Source organism: Bison bison, unplaced genomic scaffold (assembly GCF_000754665.1).
Source record: "Bison bison bison isolate TAMUID 2011002044 unplaced genomic scaffold, Bison_UMD1.0 scf7180017864317, whole genome shotgun sequence".
NCBI classification, from domain to species: domain Eukaryota; kingdom Metazoa; phylum Chordata; class Mammalia; order Artiodactyla; family Bovidae; genus Bison; species Bison bison.
The window spans coordinates 4,079,501-4,090,002 of record NW_011494889.1 but is presented as its reverse complement, the minus strand read 5'-3'; the positions used below and the strand labels follow the sequence as shown (position 1 = coordinate 4,090,002).

General features: G+C 39.2%; 1 protein-coding gene across 1 annotated transcript in view; it reads left to right on the top strand.

Moving 5' to 3' along the window:
• Positions 1 to 5: 5 nt before the first annotated feature.
• The window catches only part of ACBD3 (acyl-CoA binding domain containing 3), a gene marked incomplete at its 5' end in the record, with an annotated part of 37,770 nt that continues 27,273 nt past the window's right edge, over positions 6 to 10,502 (top strand). Inside the window, one exon of the mRNA XM_010852938.1 lies at positions 6 to 54. Coding sequence (XP_010851240.1) covers positions 6 to 54 — 49 coding nt within the window. The remainder of the gene's footprint in view (positions 55 to 10,502) is intronic.

The following is a 10,502-nucleotide window of genomic DNA, read 5'->3' as shown; positions in this document are numbered from 1 at the left end:
GGTGGGGCTTCGGTCTGGAGGAGCTATACGGCCTGGCGCTGCGCTTCTTCAAAGGTGAGCCTGACAGGCCCCACCCCCGCCGCCTCTGCCGGGCCTTGGGGAGACTGGACCCGAGTAGCCCTGACCTACCCGTGCGGGACCGCGGCGACTGGAGCTGGGCTCTGTCCTTGGGGGTACTCGAAGTTTGTCACTATCCGCTTGGTCACTGGGTCACACCCCTAGGGGCCTGGAACCTTGGTTTAGCTTTCCGGGTCCTGCCTCCCGGAGGTTACCTAGATTTAGTTTCTCGGTTTTCCAGGATCCTGGATGGAAGAATGAGTTCTCTTTCCCAGAGGTTCCCAATCTGGGATTTTTTGTTTTTTAACAGTCGCATTCTTTTTCTTGTTTCTTGTGACTGGCACGTAAGAACCACCGATTTTTGCCCTCCTATAGTGGAAGAAATTTTTTCATGGGTTCTATTCTTAACGCTTTCCATTCATTCTGGGGATCCAAAACTCGAATAGGGCTTAATCACCTGGCAGTATTGATATGGCAGAGAGAAAGAAGTATTAAGCTAATCCTTTCTAGCTTGTCAAACTCTAAGTTAGAGAAGGGATAGCTGCTGTGTTCTAGCGACTTCTAGATGGTTAAAATTTTTCCAGTGTCCAAGAGTGGATTCTCACATAAAGGCCTAAAAGTAGCCTCTGTATTTCTCACAATTAGTTGTAGTAAATCTTGTCTTAGACCAAAATTGTGGTCTTGGATTTGTTTTGTTTTTTTTAATTGGGTGATTCACTTAGTCAAATGGTGAGTCACATGACCTTGTCAGTAGGAAAGACTGATGAGATATTTAGATCTCGTGGGGCAGACAAATAGGGAGAAACATCGGCAAATGAAACTTTAAAAGTGGTTGCTAGGTTCTATATACATTCCAAAACAGCATATTTATGACCTTTCCCCAGAGGGAGTACCTTTTGGAGTACATATTTTACTAGCTGAAGTTGAGTCGTTGAAACTAGTGATACATTCAAAAGTTACTTGTTTTCTCTGAAAATAATTGTGCAGACTGATGATAGCCTTTCTTGTATAAATTTTACAGAAAATTTAGTCATTCTCCATTCATTGCATTTAAAAAAATTTTTTTATTAGGGTAAAAGATTGTTTTACAATGTTGTATTAGTTTCTCCTGCACAGCAGAGTGAATCAGCTGTTCATATGTATATACCCCCTGTTTTTAGGATTTTCTTCCCACAGAGAAAGAAATGTGGGAAATGTCAGAGAAATGTCACCACAGAGCATTGAGTAGAGTTCCCTGTGCTCTCCAGTAGGTTCTCATTAGTTATTTTATATATAGATACATAGGAGTGTGTATATGTCAGTCCCATTCTCCTAATTCATCCCACCCCCTAGTTCCCCTCTGGTATCTATACTCACTGCATTTTCTATTAAAAAGTTTACCCTTGAAATATTCACGGTCGTTGCACTATTAGTTCAGCCCTCTGCTAGTTTGGGGAACTGGTAATGGCTAATGTGTTTCGGCGGAGGCAGCAATGGCACCCCACTCCAGTACTCTTGTCTGGGAAATCGCATGGACGGAGGAGCCTGGTGGGCTGTGGTCCATGGGGTCGCACAGAGTCCGACACGACTGAAGTGACTTAGCAGCAGCAGCAGCAATGAGTTTTGGAACACTTGACCCTTACATCACTGGCTTGAATTTAGAGTTTCCTGAGGTGATGATATACTACCGCTTACATAAAAACCTGGTGGTTTTTGTAAAATTTATATGACTATATTTTACTTTAAATTTTTATTCTTGGAACTTATGTTTCCAGTGTATGATAAGATTAAAGTGTATCTTAGCAGAACAATGTGTAAGAATAGAGAAGAATGAACTTCTGGTCCTAACTTTTGCCACATGACTAACAAATAAATGAATAACTTTATCTTCTGAGTCTGTATTATTTGAAGATAGTAGTAGTGTCTTCTTTGAAAAATTAAAACACTGTTAATGTGCAATAAATTTAGCATTGCTTGGGAGTCAAGTTTGGACTCTTTTTTAAATTTTTTTTTAAGTCGTTCAGTCATGTCAGACTCTTTGCGACCCCATGGACTATACAGTCCATGGAATTCTTCAGGCCAGAATACTAGAGTGGGTAGCTTTTCCCTTCTCCAGAGGCCTTTTTTTTTTTTTTAATACACTAGGCAGCCTGCGTGACCCCAGTTCCCCAACCAAGAATTGAACCTAGGCCACAGCAGTGGAAGTACCAAGTCCTAACCACTGGACTGCCAGGGAAGTCCCTTTCGATTCTATTAACCTACTCCTAGCCAATTAACTTTTTTCTTTGAGACTCAGTTTGTTTCTGTCCATGGGATTTTCCAGGCAATAGTACAGGAGTGGATTGCCATTTCCTTCTCCAGGGATCTTCCCAACCCAGTGCTTGAACCCGGGTCTCCCTCATTGTAGATGGACGCTTTACCATCTGAGCCACCAGGGAAGTACATAGATATATATGACTGGATTAAATGAAATTTGACATCTCACATTCACGATTTAGTGCTCTAAACCTCCCATTATTTTAACATGTTTGTCAAATTTAAGACTCTTAGGGGAACCAGTAATTTGGGAACTTAGTTACAGGTCACCATAGAGGGAAAAAGCTACATTGATAAGTATGGTTCAGGAAGTTCCAAAGCTCTCAAAGTGGTATCCAAGTACTTAAAAAGAGAAATAACGGTCTGGCAATTAAAAGGTACATTTTTGCATGGATCATTACATAGTTAGCAGTGAAGAAGCTATTAGTATATGAGGTTACTGATTTAGGTTGAGGGGAGGGAACAAGGATCTAAAAGCAGTCAGAAGGGTTATGGAAAGTGGGGTGAGTGAAGTGTTGCTGCCTTTGAATTAATGTGTGAAAAACCCTTTTTCCTGCATAATACTTGACATTTTTATCAGTCTTGCGGGGACTTTAATAAATCACTATTTTGTGGTTTATCTCACATGAATTAGAAATAACATTACATTTTATCTTTTGCTGTGGGATAAATATGAATCTTGAAAGCATGGGCATCTTTTTTGATTGAAAATGACTTGAATTAAGAATCAGGAACCCTGTTTCTTATTCTATCTCTATCACAGTGATCATAGGCCAGTGACTGAACCCATTGTGTCAACTGCCTATGCTCTTAGTTTTTGATGGTAAAAGTGAAATAATAGATGAAAATATTGGCAAATGTAAGTTAGCATTTTATCACCTAAGCTGAGTTGTTGAATCCTTATTATGGGTACAGCTTTATATTAGGCTACCACTGTAAATGAATAGTATATTCCCTTTTGCTGTTATGAAACTTATAGTCCAAGGAGTTAAAGCCTCAGTGGCACTGCAGCACAGTGTGGAGGATCCAGAGAGCAGAGACCCTTCCAGAGAAGGGAAAGTTCTGTGTGTCTGGGAAATGGCAAGTAGGGATTAGGTAGTTTGATGGAGAGAACTGGGAAGCTAAGTTGGTATCATATCCATATAAGGACTTGAATGGCATTGTAAATAGCAAGATTAAGCTGATTTTCTTACCTGTTTGGGTTACAGACTAAATTGGTTGCCTTTACTGGAGCCTTTATACTTCTTGGATATAGTTACCTGGGAAGTTGTGTTTTGGTTTTTAGAGTTCTTAGAATTGAGGTTTTCCTTCTCTAATAACTTTATTACCTCACTCCATTAGCTGGTAGGTGGTTGCATTCATTTAAAATTCTAGACTAATAATTGCCGCCAGTTATTGAGCAGATGTTTGCTAAATATCAGGTACTATTTTGAGAGCTCTTATGATAGATGCTCAAATTGTACCATCTTTAGCAAGTGGTAGGTCTCTTCAGATTGGCTCCTAAGTTCCTTTGACATGACTAATAGTCTTCATAGCTTCTTTGCCCTCTGGTATAATGAAATAGTCCAGATTCATCATATGCATTTCCTGCCTCCATTGCAATCAGCCATTTCTCCAAAGAGACTTGGTTCCTTTAGTGGAAAGTGGCATTTGAAGAGCCATAATCAGGATGCTGGCAGTGGGCGCTCATTGCTACTAGATTGGTCATTATTTCAGTAGACAGATCTAGGGGTGTGTGTGTGCGGGGGGCAGTAATGTGTGTGTGGAGTGATAAGTTTTTGAGAGTATGATATGTAAAAGGAAGCTGTAGTCAAATTTGGAGGGAACTAAAGTTTTAGACTCAGTTTTTCTATGGAATTGTTAATGCATTTCCACTAACATTGCTATCTATTACATGGTGTTATATTGCTGATAACAGAGAAGCAATTATATGGACATACTGAATGGTTCCATTTTCTTCTGTCTTTAAATATATGCACTTCCAAGAACTTTTATAAATGGCTCCATTAATGTTTTAAAATACTGTAAAGCTGTAATTTATTCTTCGGTGACACATATAATTAGTGTGTGCTTCCTGGACTTAAGTGGACTAGCCTCAGATAATTTCAGGTTTAATTGTTACTACTGAATGTCTGTTAAATTTTGAGTTTATTTTCCTCTTCTTTATTGTCTTTAGGTATAAGTGTATAGCATAGAACGATGCAGAGACCTGAGACAAAGAAAGAAAATTATAACCACCAGGAATATAATGCCTTTTAAACATCTCTTCTTATTTGCTATTTCATGTTAGATTTGAACTGAACTAAAATTTTCCTTTGAATACGGGGTATTCAAGGATATATATATGTGTTTATATTTATGGATGTTTTATTGTGATTTTAATATTTACCTGAGGCCTCCCCTTTGTTTACTACCCCTGCGGAAAAGTATACAAATCATAAGTGATGCTTGATGAATTTTTGCAAATGAGTACACTGTGGTAACCAACCCCCAGAAGATGTTTACTTTTGTCAGTTAGCTAAAATGAGAGCTTCTCTGCTTAAGTATTTAGAAGTTGAGCTCTGGAGTGAATACTACCTGGGGTACTACTTCCTCATTCTGTCACTCAGTTATTTAAATTCTGCCTTCCTTTACTCAGATTATTTATAAACTTTTAGCAGAGTACCTAGCAGTTGGTATCCTGTGACTGCCTATGTTGAAGAGGAGAGATTACCAAGAATTTATTATGGAGTGTGATCAACTTTTATTAAGCACTTCGTGCAGGCTAGGCAGTTTACAGGGTTGCATATTCATTAACTCAGAAATACTGCATTTATTATACTTTATTATAAGTAGTACAAGAATATATCAAATATATAAAAAATATATCACTTTTTTCCTTAATTGAACATGGGAAAAATGTGGTTTTAATTTTAATATTTCTAAAAGATGGGTTTTATTCGAGGTGTGTTCTCTGCCACGCAACAGTGATAGGGCCACAAAAGAAAACAGATTTGAGCTTCAGCTGCTTTGGTGGAAGTACAGTATCTGGAATGAGAGAAGAGAGAGATGGTCCTGCTCTCATCCACGCAGTTCAGACAATCGCTGGATCCTGCTTTCAGTTTGAGGGATCGTTCACAGAGTTAAAGACAAAATGGAGCTAATACAGAAGAAAGCAACTTGTATATTGTGGGAATTTGAATCCCTGTCATCATTATAATAGCTGCTGCTTAGTGAGTGTCTGCTGTATGCAAGGCACTGTGTCAAGACTTTGGAACACATTATTTCCACCCCTCACAAGAAAGAGAAGTTATTTTCTCCATTTTTTGATAGCAAAACTGAGGCTCAGAAAGGTTATCTGTATTTTGTACTTAGTAAATAACAGAACTGAGATTTAAACACAAGTCTTTAGGAGTTAAGTATGAGTGAATAAGCTGAAAATATTTTGCCTAAAGAATAGAGAACTCAGGGCAAGTATAATGTGCAGTATTTTGTGGCATTTGTTTGTTTTTGAGGTCTGACCTGTTAGATGTGTTTTATTTAATGTCGAGGACTAGAAATAGACGCTGTGGATAAAATTGAGAAGAATCTAATCAGAATAAAGAGCTAAAAATTACAGCTATCCATCCAAACATGGAATAGACTGTTTGAGACAATGAATTCCCATCACCAGGAAGTGTTCAAGCATATGTTAACAATTACTAGGTGGTTATGCTTTTGATTTCTTTATCATAATCTTTTATGTATCTGCCTCAGATTTTTTTCTTTGCTCTTACTGTGAGGGATATATAAAATATTTTATAGTTATACTGTCTAAGCTGATAACATTCATAGAATACAGAAACTCTGTACTTTCATTTCTCCCTTCCTCACATAAGTTGTATGATGTGTCCAGTAACAAATTATTGTAGACCAAGTGGTTATGTAGAGAGGATTTGAACTTTGTGCAGTTCAGCCATCTATCTTTAATATCCTTTCCAACCCATAGATTTTATTAGCTTTCATTTCATAAGATAGAGACTAGAAGGAACGTTGAAATAATTTGTTATATTTCTCTATCTTTCCCTCCAGAGAGAAAATAAAAATATTTATCAGTAAACTTACTCTAGCAATTGATGTGTGAGACTAATAACCTTTTGTATAATTAATTTCAGGTGGAAGGGTAATCATTTAGTGCTTTGGGCGTGGTCGCTGTGATTATAACACTATTACCAAAATTATTTATGCTGTCTTATTAGAACTGTAAAGTTAAATACTTAAAATTTAATAGGAATGTAATCTAGAAGCCTTTTCATACTGTCATGGGGTTCTTTTGATGAGGGTGAAAAAGCTGGCTTGAAACTCAACATTCAAAAAACTGAGATCATGGCATCTGATCCCATCACTTCATGACAAATAGAAGGGGGGAAGGTGAAAGCACATTTTTATTTTATTTTCTTGGGCTCTGAAACCACTGTGGACAGTGACTGCAGCCATGAAATTAGAAGATGTTTGCTCCTTGTAAGAAAAACTATGAGAAACCTAGACAGCGTATTAAAAAGCCAAGACATCACTTTGCTGACAAAGGTCCATATAGTTAAAGCTGTGATTTCTCCAGTAGTCATGTGGGTGTGAGAGTAGGACTGTAAAAGAAGGCTGAGAGCCGAAGAATTGATACTTTTTAATTGTGCTGTAGAAGACTCTTGAGAGTCCCTTGAATTGCTGTCAAACCAGTCAATCCTAAAGGAAATCAACCCTGAATATTCATTGGAAGAACTGAAGCTCCAACACTTTGGCCACCTGATGTGAAGAGCAGACTCATTGGAAAAGACCCTGATGCTGGAAAAGATTTTGGGCAGGAGGAGAGGAGGGTGGCAGAGGATGAGATGGTTAGATAGCATCACTGACGAAATTAACATGAATCTGAGCAAATTCCAGAAGATAGTGGAGGACAGAGGAGCCTGGCATGCGGCAGTCCATGGGGTCACAAGGAGTCAGAAACAACTTAGCAGCTGAACAACAACAGATCTAGAAGCCGTTTCTATCTTTATTAACTTGGGAAAATGTGTTACCTCAAATTTAGTGGCTTGAAACAACACATACTATTTTACAGTCCTGGAGGGTTAGTAGTTCAGAATGGGTCTCACTGGCTGAGGATCAAAGTGTCACCTGGGCTGTGTTCCTCCTGGAGACTGTAGGGGAGAGTCTGTTGCCTTGCTTTTTCCACCTTCAGGAGTCACCTGCGTGCTTTCACATGTGACCCCCTTCTTCCATCTTCAGAGCTAGCAGCGTAACACCTTCATACCTCCATCTGTCTGTTCTTTCTCTTCTTCCATTTTTAAGGACTCCTGTGACTACTTTGTGCCCATATGGGTAGTCTGGGGTAAGGTCAGCTACAACTTTAATTCCCCCTTTTCATGTAACCTAATATATTCACAGGAATATACTATAGATTGTGGGGATTGGGATGTGGATGTCTTTTGAGGGGAGTATTATGCCTACCACACGTTGTAATCTCTTATGAACTAATTACTGAAATGGAGCAAATGTGTTTATTCGTTTTACCTTTTTATCAAAGTGGAAACCAAGGCAATTAGGCCAAGTTGTAATATAAAATTTATAATGAAAAATATCCATCCCCCTGTTTCTTTTCCCATCGCCAAGACCCTCTCCCCCAAGGCAGCCACTTTCCATTATTTTAACTGTTTCTCCTGGTATTTGTCTTCACTTTCCTGCTGCTGCTTTTTTTTTTTTTTTAAAGCAACTTATATATATGTGCCTCTCTCTTCCTCCTTCCCAAACTCCCAGTTTTATGATACCACATTTGTGATTAAATCACTCAGTTGTTTCTATTTGTGTTATTTATAGCCGAGATAGATCACGCACTTTGATTATATTTTGGTTCTTATGCAAACTCTTTGTCTTTTGTATGGTTAGAAGTAATTATCATTTGTTTTCTTTGTTCTCAGGTAAACTCTTTTTTAAAAAAAAATCTCTCCTAGATGTCTTAATTTTTTGATCCAGTCTTGGCTTTCTCCTTTGTTGAGTCTCTACTTCCTGTCATCCTGAAAATTTCTTTCACCTCTCTGTGATGTTGAAATTTCTTCTGGAATTCCTTTTCTTGTAGACTTTTTTTTTTTCCTTTTGGAAAATTTCTTTTTACACTCCCCCTCGCCCCCAACCATGTTGGGAGCTTTCTCAAATGTTGGGTGATCCTTGGGCATTCATTCTTTAAAGGGTAAGGCATTGGAGAGCCAACTATAACCTTGAGTACAGCTTTTATTGTAGGTGATGAGGCAGAAGTTTCATTGAGGATCTGTAAATATCATTACCTTTCAAACCAGTATGTGCCGGTGTTTTAGGCCAGTTTTTTTAATGAAAATATTCCTTTCCCCTGCCTGGCGTGTATGAATCTAGCTGCCAATATTTTGGCAGTAGACAGGAGAAGGGAGCATGGGTGGAAGTCGTTTACCATTTACTAGGGTAACGTTCATTTCATTTCTCTTTTCAGTCCTGCAGCTTAGTCTTAGGCTAATGTCCTCCCACCTGAGTATATGTGATTTGTGTTCTCGGTATATACTGCCTCTGCTAAAGTAGGGGAAAGGTAGCCATCTGTCTGCTTGGGGTTGGGCAGGTAAGGGTACGTGCTCTTTAGATAGTTTTTAAGCCCAAATCCCTATTTTTATCTAGACTCCAACTTTTAATGAACCTGGTATCTTCAATTCCTGAGCCTTTTCAGTGTTCTCTAAATTAGCTTCCTTATTCCTTTTAGTGGGGTATCGTTGAGGATCAGATGTAATTGTGTATATTCAGTTCACCAGGTTTAACAGAAGTTTGTGCTCAGTTGCTAAGTTGTGTCCGACTCTTTGCAACTCCATGGACTGTCACCTACCAGGCTTAGACTTTGTCTATGGGATTTCCTAGGCAAGAATACTGGCGTGGAAGTTTAACTATATGTTTTCTATCCTTTATTTGAATTTTTTTAATTCAGTATTTAAAATATTGAAGTTAGTTTGGCTTTTGCATTTCTTCCCTTAGTCCAGGGTCAGCAAACATTTTCAGTAAGTCAGTCCAGTTCAGTTTAGTGGCTCAGTCGTGTCTGACTCTTTGCAACCCCATGAACCACAGCACGCCAGGCCTCCCTGTCCCACCACCAACTCCTGGAGTCCACCCAAACCCATGTCCATCGAGTCAATGATGCCATCCAACCACCTCATCCTCTGTCGTCCCCTTCTCCTCCTGCCCTTAATCTTTCCCAGCATCAGGGTCTTTTCCAATGAGTCAGCTCTTCACATCAGGTGGCCAAAGTACTGGAGTTGCAGCTTCAACATCAGCCCTTCCAGTGAACACCCAGGACCGATCTCCTTTAGAATGGACTGATTGGATCTCCTTGCAGTCCAAGGCACTCTTCAAGAGTCTTCTCCAACACCATACCTCAAAAGCATGAATTCTTCGGCGCTCAGCTTTCTTTATAGTCCAACTCACATCCATACATGACCACTGGAAAAACCATAGCCTTGACTAGACAGACCTTTGTTGACAAAGTGATGTCTCTGCTTTTGAATATGCTATCTAGGTTGGTCTTAACTTTCCTTCCAAGGAGTGAGCATCTTTTAATTTTATTGCTGCAGTCACCATCTGCAGTGATTTTGGAGCCCAGAAAAATGAAGTTAGCCACTTTTCCACTGTTTCCCCATCTATCTGCCATGAAGTGATGGGACCACATGCCATGATCTTAGTTTTCTGAATGTTGAGCTTTAAGCCAACTTTTTTGCTCTCCTCTTTCACTTTCATCAAGAGGCTCTTTAGTTCTTCTTCACTTTCTGCCATAAGGGTGGTGTCATCTGCACATCTGAGGTTACTGATATTTTTCCTGGCAATCTTGATTCCAGCTTGTGCTTCCTCCAGCCCAGTGTTTCTCATGATGCATAGAAGTTAAATAAGCAGGGTGACAATATACAGCCTTGACGTACTGCTTTTCCTATTTGGAACCAGTCTGTTGTTCCATGTCCAGTTCTAACTGTTGCTTCCTGACCTGCATACAGGTTTCCAAACAGGCAGGTCAGGTGGTCTGGTATTCCCATATCTTTCATAATTTTCCACAGTTTATTGTGATCCACACAGTCAAAGGCTTTGGCGTAGTCAGTAAAGCAGAAACAGATGTTTTTCTGGAACTCTCTTGCTTTTTCAAT